The sequence below is a fragment of the Coffea arabica genome, chromosome 8c, assembly GCF_036785885.1.
Source record: "Coffea arabica cultivar ET-39 chromosome 8c, Coffea Arabica ET-39 HiFi, whole genome shotgun sequence".
NCBI lineage: Eukaryota > Viridiplantae > Streptophyta > Magnoliopsida > Gentianales > Rubiaceae > Coffea > Coffea arabica.
In genome coordinates, this window is record NC_092325.1 from 4,713,456 (window position 1) to 4,733,612 (window position 20,157).

At 34.3% G+C, this 20,157-nt stretch overlaps 1 protein-coding gene and 1 pseudogene across 1 annotated transcript; one reads left to right on the plus strand and one right to left on the minus strand.

The window, feature by feature from the left end:
* The first annotated feature begins 1,204 nt into the window (after positions 1-1,204).
* LOC113707130 (uncharacterized protein At4g15970-like) lies at positions 1,205-3,382 on the plus strand (annotated as a pseudogene).
* A 7,735-nt stretch (positions 3,383-11,117) lies between these two features.
* LOC113707090 (DEAD-box ATP-dependent RNA helicase 5-like) lies at positions 11,118-20,157 on the minus strand. The gene is made up of 13 exons (XM_027229252.2): positions 19,352-20,157; positions 19,143-19,267; positions 17,750-17,857; positions 16,575-16,655; positions 14,966-15,044; positions 14,373-14,458; positions 14,238-14,294; positions 14,067-14,134; positions 13,494-13,562; positions 13,130-13,223; positions 12,190-12,354; positions 11,991-12,083; positions 11,118-11,618 (listed from the first exon to the last, which is right to left on the minus strand). Exons 1-13 carry the CDS (start codon positions 20,022-20,024, stop codon positions 11,523-11,525), a joined length of 1,794 nt encoding a protein of 597 aa, XP_027085053.1. The 5' UTR covers positions 20,025-20,157; the 3' UTR covers positions 11,118-11,522.

The following is a 20,157-nucleotide window of genomic DNA, read 5'->3' on the forward strand; positions in this document are numbered from 1 at the left end:
TTAACTAAACTTGGAATCAAGTACAAAAGATAAAAAGTTGAAAAGGAATGTAACCCTTGTAACATGAGTTCATCTCCTTGCCTTCTTCATCCTCCAACATCTTCTTCATCTAACTAATAAACAAGAAGGATGAAATAACTAGCTAAACTAATCTACACGAAAAATGGAAGAACTACATTTCTGCAGACTCCAAGCTTCTCCCGTATGTCTCTCTATTCTCCTCAATCTTGCAAGTTTTGGCTATATAAAGATGAAAAAAGTCAAGAAAATGAGGCCTACACCGCCATTTTACAACTGCAAAGTAGTTCTCACATGTCTGGCATTGCATGTGACTTGTTGGAGGTGAAAATAAGTTTTCTGCGTAAAGAGCAGCCTTTTCTGACCACAATCTGGCCAGAAATCCGGCCGGATTGCTACAGTGACATTTTGGTGCACTTTTGTTCAATTTTCAGCTCTGCTCCGATTTTGTGTCAACTTCAACTGAACTTTTCTCGATGATAAAAGCTGATTTAGCTCTTGACCAAAACATAAAACTTGTAGCCCTTTGAGCTAGCTTTCCAATACACAAGAATCACCTCATTTGGATCTGTGTAGATTGAGAAATGACTGAAATACCCTTGACTGCTCACTGCTCTGTTTCAGCTTCGACCAATAGAAATTAGCTACTGTAATTTGGCCTTTTGACATGAAAAACCTTCAAACTGGATTCAAATGTCTTCACCAAAGTTGTAGATCTATTTCTTATCTTCAAATTAGTTTAAGAATCATTTCAATCCGATCATTGTAGCTCAAGTTATAGCCGAAATACGAAAATATGTCAAAACTATCAAAATGCACAAAATCCAAGTAAAAAGTGATAAAAACCTCATTTAATCACTTAAAAGCATTTTTCATCAATTATAGCCAAAATGATTCATTTTCTTCCAATAATATAATCAAAGTGACTAAAAATAATATAAAATGTCATACAATTATTACGTAAATTAGTCACTTATCACCAACATGTAGTCAAAATAAAATCACAATTAGTAACATATGAACCCCATACCTCTAATTGCTGGGGTTTAAACATTGACTACTAGTTAGACCAATACTTTATCGAATTTCCTAAAGCACTATAGTTTGATTTCCTTTCCCAGGAATTGAGTAGGCATTAATTTGCATCCTGTAATAATTGTCTTTATATACTCTTTTTCTCTCTTTTATGAAAGTTAATCAAGAAAATGCTGAAACCAAGTTGCAAAATATTCTGAGCAAAGCAGCAACGGTGACCAAAACAATTATAATAACTACAGTAAATGCAGCATGGACAGCACCAAATTCAATCTTTGATCTCTTTCTTGAGGGTTTCAGAAGTGGGAATCACACACAAGCTCTGTTGAATCATTCAGTTGTTGGAGCCATGGACCAAAAAGCATATTCTCGTTGCTTGGAGTTACATCAGCATTGTATTGCACTAACCACAGAGGGGTTGATTTTTCTGGTAAGGCAAATTTTATGAGCGAAGATTATCTAAAGATTCTATGGAGAAAGCTTGAGTTTCAACGCACTGTTCTTGAGATGGGATACAGCATCATTTTCACGGTAATATCTTAGATTTAACTTTGCTTTTATTGAATTAAATGAGTTCACCAAGTAGAAATCTTTTGTGAGCTGTGAAATTTGGAAATGGTGCAGTAATTAGGCGTAAATAATATCAGATATATTTCTCCATTTGGATTAACCGTTTTTGAAGGTGTTTTTAAAATATTTTACTATAATAGTGTATATGAAAAACTTTTACTATGAATATTTTTTTAAATATTTGATATATTGTATGGATGAAATATTTTTTGAGATGTTTTTATTTGTGTATGACTGTAACATTGTATTGGAGAAACTTGTTTTTGAAAAATAGGTTAATCCAAACGGATCGGATGGGATATCAATAGAAGAATAATTATCATTGATACTTGTTTGTGTCACACTTTATTAGTTATGGTTTATGGTATACATAGTTTAAAATAAATTAAAGTAAATTTGTCCAAGGTTGATGACTTTGCAACATGTTAATTACCTTATTTCCCTTCAATTTGATATTGGTTTGTTGTACAAAATCCTTATTTTGAAAATGGTAAGGGATTAAGATAAACAAATATGGGAGATTTTACATAAGAAACTTTGGGGACAGGCAATTATTTTGGTCAAAATTTTATGGATCAATTTAATACACAGACTAAACATTGGGGGACCAAAATTGCATTTATTAATAAAATATATTAATTAAGATTACAAATAAAATGAAGGTTATGAATGATTTACTTTGAAATGGAGCCCCATTGGATCTATCCAATAATTTTCCGCTCCATGAGTGTCCCTTTTTTTAACCAAACTTCGGGGAGGAAATTATCATTAGACAAAACTTAAGGTTGGATGGTTTTTTTCCCTTACACGTTCGAATAACCAGTACAACTATAATTTAATTTGTCGTAATTAATATTTTTAGTTATATTAGTAAAGCATCATTTTCCTTTTTTTTTTGTATTGGAATTTGGAAAACTAAAAGGTAAATGCTAAAGAAATAATATAAAGGTGTAAACTTTAGAATCATTAATGAAAATGTTTATGCATGTTTCTCTAATGATTAATAAATGTGAAACCAAAATAGTATTTACATGTCAACTACCAAGTGAGTTGATGCTTTATTAATCTTCAAAGTACATTTAGACGTACATTGCCGGTGTACACCCAAATTTAACTATAAGTGTATGTATTATATATTCAACCGTGATAATGTATGTAATATCAGCGTACGTAAGATTAATTTTTAAATATATTATAGCTTTTCAAAAGCCATGCAAAAATTAAATTTGACACATTAATGTCTAAATTTCTTTCTTCTTTCTGTTGCAAACTCCAGGATGCTGATATAGTGTGGTTTCGAGATCCATTTCGAAGATTTTATTCAGATGCAGACTTCCAAATTGCATGCGATCAATTTGGGTTTAACTCCACTGACTTGAACAACTCACCAAATAGCGGCTTCATCTATGTTGGATCAAATAACATGACAATCCAATTTTATAAGTTTTGGTGCAAATCCAGAGAAGCATATCCATCGATCCATGATCAGGATGTGCTTAATAAGATCAAATTTGATCCTTTCATCAGTAAGATTGGGTTGAAAATCAGATTTCTGGACACAGCTTATTTTGGAGGAATATGTGAGCCAAGTAAGGACCTTAATGTAGTTTGCACAATGCATGCAAATTGTTGTACTAAATTAGATGGTAAAATCCATGCCTTGAAAGTGATGATTGATGCCTGGAGAAAATACATGGCAAAGCCAGGGAATCATACAAAACCCCAGCCTTGGACAGTGCCAATATCTTGTTGGGGATAAACTCCATTTGGTTGTGCTAAAACATTGATTTGTAATTCCAAAAAAAATTAATGTATTTTCACATATCCTTTATTTTTATCTCCTTAAATTCCAATTGATAATATTATTGCAAGAAATGAATCACCAACTAATTAACATGGACTGCCCCCCACAAGAAACTCGACTGGTAACCACATGCGAAAGTATTCTGTAGGTCACTAGTTCGAACCCTACTGTGGTATTGCCCTTGTATCCTTGGGCAGGGCTCTGCAAGTTAGGAGGTGGATTATTTTGGCAAATTTGGGATACCACCTTCTCTTAAAAAAAATAAATAATTAATTAATTAAGGTGGACTATTAGTGTTGTATTTGCCAAACAATAAACAATATATAGTTCTACTTTTGTGACAAAGATTTAAGGATTTACTAATGCTATATGAGCAGCACAACTTTAGAAGAAATTGCATAGAAACTACAAATACAGACTACATGAGTGATACAACTTAAGATTTACTAATGGGTTAAAAACAAAAAATTCCCCTGTGGTATATGTAATATACAGAAAAGCTCCCCGTGATTTCAAAACATACAAAACGACACCTCATGTTTTGAACTAAATTGTAAATTAACAGAATTCGTTAAACTTAACGGAATTCGGTAAACTTAATAGAAAATTTAACGGAATCCGGTAAACTTAACGGCAAACTTAACAAAATCCGATAAGTTTAACGGCTGAAACCGTCATTTTCGTTAAATTTATTGAATTCTGTTAATTTACAATTTAGTTCAAAACATGAGATGTTGTTTTGTATGTTTTGAAACCACATGGGGCTTTTATGTACATTAGGTATACCATAGGGGGCTATTTTGTTTTTAACCCTTTGATTTATGTTCCCTGCTTCCTTCTCTATCTCCTCCTCGTCATCATCATCGTCATCAAACTCTAAAATTTTAGAGTAAGTCAAATGCACAATTATTGCCAAACTCCAAAAACTTAGGATCAAATTTTCCATTATGCAGAAAATTGCATAAGTGAAGATATAATCACTAAATATATGCACACATGAGTTCTTTATAAATTGCAGGTCTAATTGCATTTATAAGAGACAAAAAAGGATGAGACAAATACTGGTTTGTCTCTTTTCTTTGCCATAACATGTGTGAGTCTCTTGGAGGAAATTTAGAGTGGAAGACCAAGGATTGACAGAAGGAGCTGAAGCCAAGCGGCTGAGATAGATGAGAAGGAGGCAATAACTATAGTAATTGGTGATAGGATAACTTAAAAGGAGGAATTGGTGATAAGATATGACCTTTCCTTTGGAATAACCGTATACTGCAGAATTGGTGATATGATAGGACTTTAGATGAAGGGAAGATAGGTGAAAGGTATATTAGGAATCACAAAAAGGGAAGAAACAGTATTATATTAGATATAGTAATAGATTTTGATGCATTAATGCATTATCAAATTTTGTTGACGGGTATTTTACATACGTACAAGTTAAAAAAAAAAACAGAATTACACCCGTTCACTGCAAGTATACAGGTCAACTAGTAGTTTAGGGTATATATCAGGTCGATCCCACAGGGAAGAGTGAACAATTACCGGTATTACTAAAACTTCTCTATTATTTAGACTATCAATGAATTATAACAAATTTAACCTACTGAAATTATACAAAATAACAAATAAAAGCTCCTTAGGTTATGGTATCCCTAACTACTTATGCAAGTGCTATATTTGGATCATTGAGTGCTACATCTAGGCTAGTTATGGTGTAATTTCTTTAGACATGTGAAACCTACTTTCATAGTGAATCAACTATACTCATAACTAATCCATACCTATTTTCATGGCTATGAAATTAGCTACAAGTTCATTTCTTCAATGAAATTACATGAAATGAATCACTAAAAACCACATAGGTGCACCTATACTTTCGTGAGTGTACTCCCTATGTTTAGCACTTCTTGAACTAGTGTTGAATCTCAATTTTCATTGCAGAAACAACACCTTAGATAATCACAATCAATGGTACCAGATTAATCATGATTTAAAAAGCCAAAGTGCTAAATAACTTGCTCAAATCATAGCAATCAAATAACCAAATAATAAATACTAACAATTATAGAAAGTTCAACCAAACCCAAGACATAAACTTTAGAGACACATATTGAACACAAAATCCAGAACTTGTATGTTAACTAAACTTAAGAATCAGATACAAAAGATAAAGAGTTGGAGAAGAGATAACCAATGTCACTTGAGCTTCAACTCCTTCTTCATCTCCATCTTCATCCTAATGTAGTCAAGATACAAGAATGGATGATCTATACTACTCTACACTAAGCTAAACTAACACTTAGAAGATGAAGGAGCTACATTTCTGCACTTTCCAAGTTCTCCCATATGTCTATCTTCTTTTTTCAATCTTGCAATGAATTTGGCTATATAAAGATGAAAGATTGGTCAAAACTTGAGGTTTACACCTCCCTTTTACAGCTGGGAATGTTTCTCACATGTCTAGCATCACATGTGAGTTGGTGGAGGTGAAATTGAGTTTTACGCATACAAAGCAGCCTTTTCTGACCACAATCCGGCCACAAATCCGGCCAAATTCCGGCCGGATTGCTACAGTGACCATTTGATCACTTCTGGTTCAATTTCCAGCTCTGCTCTGATTTTGCATCAACTTCCACTGAACTTTTCTTGATGATAAAAGCTGATTTAGCTCTTGATCAAAACATGAAACTTGTAGCCCTTTGAGTTATCTTTCCAATGCATCAAGAACCACCTCATTTGGATCTGTGTAGGCTGAGAAATGACCGAAATACCCTTGTCTGCTCATTGCCCTGTTTCAGCTTCGACCGGTAGGAATTTGCTACTGTAATTCAGCTTTTTGACTTTGAAAACCTTCAAACTGGATTTAGATGTCTTCACCAAAGTTGTAGATCTATCTCTTATCTTCAAATTGATTCAAGAATCATCTCAATCCGATCATTGTAGCTCAAGTTATAGCGGAAATACGAAAATATGTTAAAACTGTCAAAATACACAAAATCCAAGTAAAAAGTGATAAAAACCTCATTTAATCACTTAAAAGCATTTTTCATCAATTATAGCCAAAATAATTCATATTCTTCCAATAATATAACCAAAGTGACTAAAAATAATATAAAATATCATACAATTATTACGTAAATTAGTCACTTATCAGTATTATTCAGAATGAAGGTATAAAACCATATAAGGTATGAACATAGAATGAAAGAGTCTAAAATAACGTTTCAAATATAAATATTGGGCAGATATTCAAGTAATATAAAAAGTTTTCCTTTACTTCTATATAAAGTTGCTTTTGGTTTACATTTTTGGTTAATAACTTGTAAAATTTGGCCAAAAAGTTGTATTTTATCAAAAAAACAAATGTTTATTCTTGAACGACTTTTTTGGAGATGTACTTGCGTGTATTCATTGTCTCAGTACCTCAAGCAAAAATATTCACAATGTTCCACCAATCTAGTTATATTAGTAGCTCATTCCAACTAAGCTACTATTTTGCCACATCTCTAATTAATCATCATAACTCCATCTAAAAACGTCCATAACTCTATCTAAAAATACACATTTAATTCTTGCCAGTTTTGTCCTCATCTCTATCATGTCTACCATCTAGTTCTTTACTAAAATAAAATCGCTAGTGCTTCCTGTTAGTCTTGTCATCATCTCCATCAGCATCTACTCGTCATCTCCATCAGCACCTCCAAAACTAGCTCCGAAAATGACTGCGAGTGGTATGACAAGAGCTGCTGGTACTCAAATGCCAATGCCACCCTGCAAAGGGGATGCCCAAACCAAATCCTAAACAATAAGAACACCCCAGTGGCCCCACATAAAGAAATGAGAATCCTAAATACCCTAAAGTTTGAGGGTGCTCAATAAAATATTGGATGGCCTGAAAAATCAAAGCCACCCAATAAAAACAAGCCTCTACACCAGGATAGTCCCTCCAAAGCATGAGGCACTGTCAAAAGTTCAAGATAAAAATAAAATCAAAATTCAAAATACAAATTAAATACAAGTCGTTATAGATGCAACTCATGAAGTAGTATACAAGTCATTAAGGATGCAGCTCATGAAGCAAGACATCCTAAAAATTACAAAAATCTAATATGGTGCAAATATTTTTTTTTTTCTAATATCGTGCAAGAAAAGGTGATCAAAGAAGAATACATTGAATCTCACTTTTACTCGAACACTTTGCTCACTTAAAAGTTGCTAAGAGCACATGAATTAGAAATTAATATCCACAACAATTTGATAATCAGAGAGACAATCTTGACAAGCATATTAACTACAAGATGCTAGCATACTAACTAATGACAGTAATTTGGAGGACTTTTAATTTAGTATAACTATCATAAACCCTCTATCAGAAGCCCAACTTTCTTGACTAACAATTAGATGAAACCATAAACTTTTGAAAAATACAAAAGAGAATATCATTAAGACAATATTGAAAAAATGTTGGATCATCATAACCAAAATTCCATCAGCGATGCTTTCTTTCAAAAGTCTTGCTATCATATTGAAAAAGATACCTCAACCAACAATTGAAAACAAAAAAACAGTGAAAATCGGAATAGAAAGCTTCATTCAACCAAAACAAAGGTCATGAAATTAATTACTTTGGTTCTTATATCCAATTTGATAAGCATGTAAAAGTTATCTGATTTTGATTTTTCTTGAACAGAACAAATAATCATTGGTTTTCAGCGATCCAATTATGAGAAAGAAGGGAACAAGTGCAACTGAACAGGTCATAGAACTCAATCACATAGAAGACTAGGCAGACCAAAAGAAGAAATCAAATACATGCTAAATTTTTACTTTGAACTTATAGCTTCATACAAACAAATAGAAACTACTGTTGAATAGGGAACCCAAGAGAATTGCGACGAAATGACCAGAGCACAAATATCAGTGTTAGAAAGAAACAGTGGGATATTTTGAGTAAGAGGAAACAAATTTGAGGGGATAGATGGATCATTGTTGGAGATATGAATAATATTATAACTAATGATATTTTTTTGGGGGATAGTGGGATATTTTTTTTGTTGATTATATTAGCAAAGTTGATGTAGACTATACATTAATGTCAGTGATTGGGGATGTTCTGAAAAGGTTTAAACTTTCCATTAACATGTAGCTATATTATAAACTCCCAAATGACACACTTAGGCTCATTGATAGTAATAACATAGTGCTTGAAATGTTTGGTATGTATAGGGATTAGTCTCGAATTGTTATATTTGTTGGCGATATAGCCATGGCTCCTTTTACTCTTGGTATGTGGCTAGATGCTAATGACGACCCAATGGCAGTGATTGTGGTAATGTTGAAGTACATAATATTGAAATTGATAATCTAGAAATTGATAATCTTCAAAATGATGATGTTGATGATGGGCATTCTAGTAGTGACTCTGATAGCACATATATTGCTGAGAGTGAAAAATCTACTGATTATGGCTCTAACCTCGAGTATTTCTTAGATGGTGACACTTTTAGTGATGGATGTGGAGATACATGTGAGGATGAAGATTATGTTAATTTTTCTACTATTAATCTAGGAGAGTATGCTGCATATGCTGAGTTGATTAGTGATGAATATAGGAGTTGTATGGCTGCTACGAAAGAAAAAAAAAGTTTTAGAAGATCATTATATTAGTGACAATAAAGTTTTAGAAGTTGTGGCAAATTCTTCTAATGAGGAAGAAGAAATTTAGCTTCCTAAATTTAATGAAGAGAAAGAAAAGAAAAATCCTGACATTTTTGTTGGACATGTGTTCCCCTCAGTTGCTATCTATAGAAAAGCTACAAGGATGTACTCTATCTTGAAAGGATTGAGCTTAACTTTATAAGAAATGATCCTGATAGAGTTACAGCTGCAGTAGAATTCTATAAAAATGGCAAATGTCTTCCTGCGGCATGGGGTTTGATAGGCCGACCTTTGGCCCCGGAGACACAGCACAAAAGGAGGGTGATAATGGTTGCAAGAGATAGAAATTGAGAGTGTATACACTATTGTGGTTAGATATATGACATATATGCAAATTTTGGATTTTGAATTTCAAATTTAGGTTATGTGTCATGCATTTAATAATGATAAGAGTGTGTCCACTATCAATGTATAAAAGATTAATAAAAAACTTTTACATATCAAGCCATATTAAATAAAGTTTACTAAGAAAAGTGTGTTATACTAAACAAAATATGTAAAAGCATATAATTAATTGAAGCCTAATTCATAGCATTTATCCTCTACCCTGACCAATAATTTGAATGGAAAGTGATGTTTGTATAGCTGGTCGTTTAATTGTACACTTCAACTTTAACTACCATGGGCATTAAATATATTTCTCTCCATGGCATTATTTAGATTTCTATTTTTTACCCTTGATTAGTATATGCATTCTCAAAAACTAAAAGATGCTTTTCAAATTGTGTCATGTCTAATTATAAAGGAAGAAAATAGATACCATGATGCATTCTTTTCTTACACGTCACATCCAATTTACAAAACAAAGTTAAGTTGGCTCATCTCACTCATATCGTCGTATATTCATCATCAAAATTATTCAATCTCGTTGTGAACAATCACAAATTCATTCATTATCAAAGATGTAATTGTTGTTACTTTCTTTGTTTCATGTTTTTGTTTGCTGCAATTTGTACTTTAATTTTAAAGCCATTAATATTTTTTTTTTGTGGTAAATTTTCACCGTAATCTAGGATGCTCATCTTAGTTTTACATGAGTGCTGCAATTGTTTCATAAAAGTTATCTTTGTTATGTTATCAAAATTTATGTATGCTTTTTAATTTTGGTAGGTTTTGGTTTGTTGGATACATTAGATTTGCCCTTGGTTTTATTTATTCTCCTCTGATGGGAAAGTTTTATTGACAATTTTTAACAAACAATAAATCCTGAAGTCTTTTTTAACAAACATGTCAAAAATTGTTAGAGATAAAACATCACTAAACATGCTCTTATTTAAGGCTGAAAATCAAGTATTACATTGAAGGTATAGCTAAAAAGGTTTTTGAACCTATCATTGAAACGATAGCCATCCCATTAAAAGACATCTTAACACCGCTAGTTTCAACGTACAATATGGTCAAGTATCCCTACAAATTCAATTGCGCATAACTAAACCTTTAAGTACCTTCCTAAAATTATTCGAAATATTTACGTAATTAACATTGAGCAACAACTAAATCCTTTCGCCAGTGGCTGCCCTTCCAGTTCAAAATTTTAACAATTCCTGTGACAAGGAACCAATTGCAACCTCTATCTATGAGACAGCAGCAATCTTAACAATACCGTAAGACCAATGTTTATGATTTAATTTAGGATTAAAAATAAAAAAGTCTCCTGTGGTATATGTAATATAAAGAAAAGTCCCCCGTGATTTCAAAACATACAAAACGACACCTCATGTTCTGAACTAAATTATAAATTAACAAAATTCGTTAAACTTAACGAAATTTGATAAACTTAATGAAAAATTTAACGGAATCCGATAAGTTTAATGGCTGAAACCGTCATTTTCGTTAGGTTTAACGAATTCTGTTAGTTTACAATTTAATTCAAAACATTTTGAAATCACAGAGGGCTTTTCTGTGTATTAGAGATACCACAGGGAGCTTTTTTGTTTTTAACCCTAATCCACAGGCATCATTTTAACCATAACTCTTAAAAATAGCAATCTTACTTTAATGTAAAGATACAAAAGTTTTGTTCATGTTCAATTGAAGATAACTAGCCTCAAAAATTCCCCTCAAGTGCATACTCCTCTTCAACAGCTTGTTTGACACTACATTGATTTAAAAAAAAACACTCTTTCCCACCTGATTCTAGAAAGCAGCTGTTCAGTTTCTTTTCCCCAAAGACAAAAAATTCCTACCCCGATGTGGTGTTAACACTTACAATGAGTTAAAAAATAATAATAAAGTGTGTCCTATATGAATAGTCAAAATTGAGATACTTTTGCTTGCTACTCTGCCTGTGATTTGTATTTGCCTCTGCACACCAGCTGAAGCCTGAAGATGCCAACAATCACTGCTGTCCACTGCAGGCAGACATCATCTCGTTTCATCTTCAACTCTCATCATCAGAGTCGCCAAATTTGACTTTCGTAGCTTTCGGAGCATTTACATCAATCTCTCTAAAATGTGCACCATACAGCTTGGATTCCTGAAAAGAGTAATGTTTAGTGTCTGAAAAGTGAGAATGCAACCTTGCATAAAATTGCATAGACCTAACTCTCAACCTTCTGATTCTAGGAATCCATACATGCTGTGCTTCATGCATGTTTGAATGCTGCTCATCTAAACAAGAATGCCTTCCAATCAAGACATATGCATTCATTCTTTACCAGTTTACTACTACCCTGGAATGATGTCAAAGCTGGAAGATACTTGAATGAAGTTTCTTTTTCCCCTTTTTCCAGATTATGGATATTCTTTTCAGACCCGATGAACCATTTATTTGTTTTCAAGCCCACACGGACTCTTTTGCAACCGTCACGACACAAGTGACAACTCATAGTATAAAGACAAAGCTCACCTTCTTTTTGACATGTGTCCCAAAGTTCAAGAGGGCAGCAGGAACAACCTGCCCAGCTTCCCTGAGGACGTTTATCAACTCCCCTGCAAGTCCCTACAGCAAATTCAAGTGCCGTAAGTAGAAATCTAACAGTACCTTAGTAGACAAATGAAAGTGTGAAATAAGGGTAAAAATTGGTTGTCACAGTTTATAAAATTACCTTATTCTCTTTTGTGAAGAATGTGTGAGCCACACCCTTCTTACCAGCTCGTCCAGTCCTTCCAATTCTGTGTACATAATCCTCTGTTGTTAGCGGAAAGCTGTAGTTGATTACAACCTCAACGTCAGGAATGTCTAATCCTCGAGCAGCCACATCGGTGGCTATCTGCAAAAAAAGCATTACCAGAAAACTATGAGAACAAGCTTCCAAACAGCAATACCCAGTATATCTCGGAAGGGAAAAAACAAATATCATCAGCAGCACCACAACGACACAGTCAGCACAAAGGCATTGTGAGCTACCAGTTTCTTCTTTTTTTTTTTTTTAAATCTATTTTGATAAGTTCACCATGTTCTGACATTAAAAATAAGAAAATAGTACCACAATATTGCTTGTTTTCCCTCTCAATCTTTACAAGTCAGGTGGCATATTTAAATCTCCACCACCGGTCCTTATTTCGACTCAACCATTCTCCTATCTAAACAAAATTAGCCATCTTCTCTCCATGCATTCATCTACAGGAACTTTATTTTCCGCTTTCGACAGGGGAGTAGGGTGGGAGTGTCAAACAGAGATGTGACTCTTGTGCACCCTTCCTCTTTTACTAAAGCTGAATGTGAGAAGAGCACGTGTGCAGTACAGCAGCATGTTATATGTTATACAAATATTAAGATGTGAAAGATAGACTATAAGGTGACAGATGAGGAGAAACAAAGAAAAGAGGTGTACTCGTAAACCATGTCAAAACAGCACTAAAAGCTAAAAGCAGGTACGAGGTGAAGAAACTTGACCTAGAACAACATGGTCTTCATATATCAGAAGCAAATGTAGTAAAAGCATCCCAAGAAACACATACACTCAGTAAGTATCGCGAAAAAAACGTTAGAAAACAGGAGGCTAAAGAGAGGTGCACAATACAAATTCCACAATTATTTCATACCATTAGAGGAGAGCTTCCCTCCTTAAACAGGGAGAGGGCCTGATTACGGGCATTTTGTGCTTTATCACCACTTATAGAAACAACTTTCCATCCCCTGGAACAAGCAAAAAGAAATGCATGTTAAACAAAATTATTAGAACCAAAACAAAAATCTCAGACACTGGTAAAGACTGTAAAGGGGAAAGTACATCAAACTATACATGCTATGTAGGCTGATCCAATGTTATAAGCATAGTTATCATTCTCTTGTGATATATTCAACACAAGATTAGAAACTAGTAATTGCAGCTACCACTTTTGCTAAAAGAACAATTCCTTTCCAACTTCAATAAGTATTCAACAAGAGGAAAGAATTAAATTCTACCTTCTCTGTAGCATATTCTCAACTCGAGATGCTTCTTTCTTGTACAGAACAAAAACTAGCACTCTGTTCCTGGTGACACGAGAAATGAAAAGAGACATCAAAAATATCATTGAACATATAAATGAGAAAAAGGAAAAGATGAAGCTCTACTCCATTCTTTAAACACTTGATAAAATAGAAAGCTTTAGAAGCCATTATACAAATGCATAAACAGAATGATGCATAACAACCATCAACACCCCCAACCAAAGAAAAGTCATTCCCAAGGATCAAGACTGTAATTGAACACAGAAATGCTTCAAACAACAGAGAGCACAAAATGAGGTAAAGGTTGGTCAAACTAGCAATTTGTCAAACTCAAGGTCAAAAGCCAACATATTCTGTCCAGAATGACAAAATCAATCTGATCATGAATTCATGATGCTAGATTACCAAAAGGTTTCTGCAACATATTTACCAAGAGCTTCTGTTGGTGGATTTTACACGTCGAAGAGGACAAAAGATTTATGAGTATATTTGAAGTTAGTGTTAAGAAGAAAAACTGCACTTAGTATACAACTGGAAAATATATACCTTCTAGATTTATGGTATTTCTCCAACAAATTTGTCAAACGTTCATCACGTGCTCTATCATCCAAGACCTTCAAAAAGTGAACGCATTGACAACATCTAAGCATTTCAATTTTCACTCAACATTGCTGTTATAATGTCAATCCAAGTCTTTAAGCAAGGACTAATCTATACCTCTACAATTTGCATGACATCATGGTTGGCAGCCAAATCTTCAGACCCAACAACTACCTGGAACAAGGTTCACGATTCATATTACAAGAGTGGAGTGCACAATAACGACAAAGAACTCCAATCAAATTTTCATACCTTAACAGGATTTGGATCCATGAATTCTTGAGCTAACTTGTGAACTGGCAGAGGCCATGTTGCACTAAACATTAGCATTTGACGAGCTGCAAGATTGCCATGATTCAAATACCAGTACAGACTAAGTTAGAAATTAACTTAATAAATTCACATCTGATGGCCATAAAAGTGAAAATGAAAATTTCAAAGAATAGGAGAGAAGTTGCCCTGGGGTTCAGGCATAATCTTTCACAGATAAGGAAATACATGGGCAAGAATCAGGACACCATACAAAATCTAAGGGCACCACTAGAATAACATACTTCCAATATCATAAAGAGAATGCAAGTGGTAGAAGTCAAGTTAAAATAAAGATAAATAAAAATACTATTGCATAACCTTAACCAATACTATTATGAAATAACTTTAGCAAAGAAGTAAAGGAGCAAAAGAAGAATGCTCAAACAAAGAAGCTCAAACCATACAAGGTACGTCAACAAAGCTATGGATCATTATTCATACATTCAATCATGCTTAATTGAAATTGAATTGATTTTTACCTCATACTTTTATTCAATCAAAGCGCAATGATAGTAGGAAAATGAATTTCATACCAGAGCATGTCTGGCTCAATATAGCACGAACTTCTGGTTCGAAACCCAAGTCAAGCATCCGATCAGCTTCATCTAACACCTAATTTCGAAAAGTAGGAGTACATAGTTATTTTTATTAGACTTAAACGGCAACAAAGAAAGTCTAATTCACATGAATCTCACATTCATTTATCAACAAGTATTTGCATATTAGCCTATGCAGCATGAAAAGCTAAGAAATATATACACAAACAAATTCATAACTTGAGTTGAGAGTAACAGTTGCAATCTCGTTCAAGGAGGTCAGACCAAGAAACCAGCTAGAACAACTTTTGTACAGTGACGTGTAAGAGCACCCAACTTACCGAAGTTCTTAAAAGAAAAGAAAAGAAAAAGGAATGTATACTTCTCCTAGTGCTCCGCCCCCCCCCCCCCCCCCCCTTCCACTCAAAAAAAAAAAAGAAAGGTATGGAAACTATACACACGAGGAATGAGAAGTCCTGAAAAAGTTGGAACTATATGAGAAAATAAAGGAAATTATTATGTCATGCAAATTAAAACGCTACTCAGCAATGCCCATCATTAACTGCAACAGCTAGCAACAAACTACAGCTTAATTCAGGAAAGTCTGAACACTTTCTTGCAAGATCAGTATTTCTTTGTGCCTTAACGCAAAGAAACATAAAATAAAGATATATGGGCTGCCCTTTCAACTCATAAGCATCATAATCAGCATGAAAGAAGAAAATGACATGCCACAGGAGATCAGAAGACCAACCACATACATTGACATATACTGTAAGGCATGCAAAATGAAACTATCATAGAAAACCACAACACCCTAACACAGAAGGAAGAAATGAAAAATCCAACAAGGATACAAAGCGAAGGTAACACTCAAAATCCACCAGGCACCAGAACCTCCAACCTATTTCACACGAATTCTCTATTAGTGCACGATCATAGATGTAGGTTTCAAATAGGGCCTGTACTAAGTGCCAAAAACATTATCCAGTATTTGTCTGAAATCTCGATGAAAGGGCCTCATCCAGTAAATCTTATCCTACCACTCCTCATCCTTTTGACAAACTTTAAACCTCTATATATATATAAACATATATGTGTGCGTGTGTACACATAGATATATATATGTGTATATATCTATATACACATATATATCTCTGTGTGTGTGTGTGTGTATATATACCCTTTGTATCTATATGCATCAGGATCCTGATTCATAGTGAGATCGTTAGTCAAGGTCATGTCTTCCTGTTAAAATAAAAAGACCAGCCTAGCAAACCCAATTCATAAACCCATCTTAACAAGTGGACTTAGGCTAGTCAAAATCACTGTGCATCTTAAATTGGGTTGTCACCATATGTCTAACCATCAAGGTTCCTAAAAAGACTGTTCTCAATAGCCTGCCTCCAGAATGAGCAAAGCACATCTACATGAGTAGCACCAGTAGTGCAAAGGGGAGATACCTGACATTATGATGCCCCAACCAACAATGAAAAGACATTCTGATGCTTCTTTCATCAGTAAACTTGAAACACAAGATATACAATGACAAAAAAATATAACCAACTGGCTGCCAACTTTTGTGGAAAGGCAATATCTAACTTACCACAAAAGAAACCTCATTGAGCCGGCAAACTCCCATTTCGATTAGATCCTTCAAACGACCTGGTGTTCCAATAACAATATCCTGGCAGAAAAAAGAAGATATAATGTTAACATACTCCAGCCAGATCAAGAGAACAATATATTAAGAGGACAGATTGGGCATATCCTTAGAAATTAAAACTAAATCTTAAAAAGAAGAAAGTCATGTGCATAAACAAGAAATAGGATAGTTTACCAGATAAAATGAGTTTAAGAGTCCATAATGAGAGAAAAATTTGGAAACACAAATTACCAGCCAGTCATTAGCAGTCACAAATTAACCTCATGATACTGCCACAAATTAAGCCTGCAACTCTTTAGGTTATTTTAGTTACTAACAGTAGGATCACACACATTGCTCCGTAACAAAAGTTATCTCCAATTCATGATCCAATTGTCCAGAATACCAACCCCATAAAAATGCATAGATTCAACTCAAGGAATATTGCAACAAAATCATCTGCTTACATCTCAACTAGGACCATTTATGCTAACATAAAATTACAAAAATGTAAAGCTCTTCAGAAAAGCAGCTCTATAACCTTTGATGTATGATTGCTATTCACCTTCCACGCATACAATATTGCTTTAAAAGCAAGAATAACATAAAAGATTCATAGTTTGATACAACGAGATAAACTTTCGATGAAAAGTCTGAAGTTTTTCTGCAGTGAAGGGAGCAAAACATAATTGGGATGAAAGATTACTAATTAATCATATTACCTCCTAGAAACACTAAGTTCAAATGAAGATCCCAGGACTACAAGGTTTCTAACTCAAAAAATGGGAAGAAAAAGGTAGGAACTTCGCAGAATATAGGCAAGTAAATCCCCTCAGAGAAAGTTGTATTGGTGCTGCCTTGACTTTATTTCAGTTTATGTTTCAGTTACTGAAAATAAAGAAGCCACTCTCACAACAACAATTAAACATGTCTTCTCTTCAGCAATCATACAGTTAGGGATGTCCATTATTATAACACATTTTATGCCTCCAGAGTCAACAAAACAACCTAATACAAAAGAGTTGAGATTAGCAGTACTTTTCAAGTGCCAACACGCAGTTAAAACTTTTAGCATTCTACATATCCTTTTTTTAACATGTGAATGTGCTTAAACATCAAAATGAAAAGATCCATACCACGCCCGACTTTAGAGAAGATATCTGAGGTGCTTTTGAAGTTCCTCCATATAGACAAACAGACTTCACTCCACTAGGCTGTCCAGCATCAGAAAGTACATCTGCAATCTGCACATTAACGTATTTTATTTGGCAATTGGCTGTATTGAGATGCTAGGGAAACTTAGGAAAGGATGAAAGTTATAAAACCATGAATTGCTTACCCAGATTTAAGAATTAAAAGAAAAAAACAAAAGGCATGCTTATACAGTCCTTTAGAGATATTTTTTAATCTACAACCATCCAAAGTCCCTTCCCTCTTTAACCTTTATCTAGATACTTGGCCGATGATATACCAGACACACCTTTTTTTTTCCCCTTCCATGCATCAGTTGTGACATAAAACAGCAATATAAACATATGCATTTGAGAATAGTTTATTATACCACCATAATCCAAATAATATTTAAAAACTGACAAATTAGTATCTCTTGTATATCAATTATATCAGCCAATTGAAATTACAGTTCAGCAAACGGTTGACTCATTAAGGTGCAATATTTCTCACCACAGGAATTTCAAACAACTAAAGCATTGAGCCTCTTAATTTTTTCCCTTTACCAGAGAATTAGCAAGCAGATCAAGAAATGATTAGAGCCTGTAATTCTAAGGACAGTGGAAGACCTTTTATTTGCCAAGTGAACTCTTCATCTCACAATTGACCCTAATGCCATAAGAAATTCTCAGAGAAAAGAAGGTAAATTGGAACTTCAACTGGAAATAGAAAAACCAAGACATTAGTAATAATCCTCTGTCCAACTATAGTAGCATCTTTTAGGGTCCGGTCAATTGAAAGCTGAGAATCTGGAACCTATACAGAAGCAGTCAACTCTCTACACCCACATATTATTCTGCAGCCTAATATAGTTGTAGGAATGCAATCAATTTGTAATTTGTGATTATGTATGAGCACAGAAACCAATGCCCACATAATGACAGCTAAATTGATATAAAGGTGGCAGATGCAGGTAATGGAATCAAGCAGCATCCTACTACCAATAACAGCTTTCAGTTTAGTGCCACACTGACATACCTCCTGTGGTTGAATTCAGGTCAGGGATAAAACTGACCAGCACATTTGCTTTAGAAAAAGGATGTTATTAAACAATTTATTCTGATACCAATCTAACAGCTAATCAACAAAAAATTTGAAGTATGACACGTACCCTTGAATGATTTCACATCAAACCAAAATCAATTGCCTTGAAGCTTACTTGGGCCATAGTTTCATATATGAAAACAGAAAACTCATCCTAGAAAATTAACTAAATCAAACACATAATGTCGGTAGTGAGGCAAACACTGAGACCATAGCAGACAATTTCTAGCACTAAAAGGATGAAAGAATACATACCTGTTGAGCTAACTCTCTTGTAGGCGAAAGTACAAGGCAAAGTGGATTAACCTTCTTCGATGTCTTACTTTTTCGCTCGCTTAATACATGCATAATAGCTGGAATTCCAAATGCCAACGTCTTACCTGATCAGACAAATAAACCAAAACATAAACTAAGCATCATAAGAAATTATATATACAAATCAACTATACATATCCAACAATTACCTGATCCAGTTGCTGCAATGCCAATAAAATCGCGTCCATCCAACAGGAAAGGCCAAGAATGGGACTGGATTGGAGACGGCTTATCAAACTTTCTGCAGTATTCCAGCACATTATCAGGAAGCCCTGAATCCCCAAATGATTTCAAAGCCTTGTAATTTTTATCATTGACATTTTTCCCAGATACAATCACACCATCATTACTATCACTCACCTCCACATTTCCCTCATCCCCGCCAATCTTCTTGCCCTCTTTACTTTTCTCCACAAGCCCATTACTCAAGCTGTCTTTCACACCCTCTTCTCCTTCTTCATTTTTCTTCTTCTTTCTCTTCTTTTTCTCGGATTCCTTAACTGACCCATTAGCTATTTCAGCCTTTTCATCAAAATTTGGCGACAACCCATTATTCAAAAAGTCTTCTTGTCTCTGTTTCTTCTTCTTTTTCTTGGATTCCACAGCTGACCCATCAAAGTTTTCAGCCTTTTCATCAAATTCTGGGAACAACCCATTATTCAAAATCTCATCTTGCCTCAGTTTCTTCTTCTTTTTCTTGTCTTTTTTTGACTCTGGCGCAATAATCACCGCCTCTGCTTCAGCTTCTTCTTCAGCTTGTTCATGTTTTCTCTTGTGCTTATTCTTTTGCTTCTTATGAGCTACCTTTTCCGGGATTTCCATGGCTTTTGGGGGCTTGGGTTTTACCAATGACAGCAATTCCTTCGCGATTTTGATTTTTGACCCAAAATTGCTGAAGCAGAAGCAAAACCCCAGAAACCCCCGGAGTATGGAAAGCTAACCAAATGGGAGTTTT

Coding starts and splice junctions, on each gene's coding strand:
- LOC113707090 (XM_027229252.2), bottom strand. CDS start 20,024: ATGGAAATCCCGGAAAAGGTAGCTCATAAGAAGCAAAAGAATAAGCAC. Junction 14,135..14,237: donor ATGTCATGCAAATTGTAGAG/GTATAGATTAGT, acceptor CACTTTTTGAAG/GTCTTGGATGATAGAGCACG. Junction 11,619..11,990: donor GGACACATGTCAAAAAGAAG/GTGAGCTTTGTC, acceptor TACTCTTTTCAG/GAATCCAAGCTGTATGGTGC.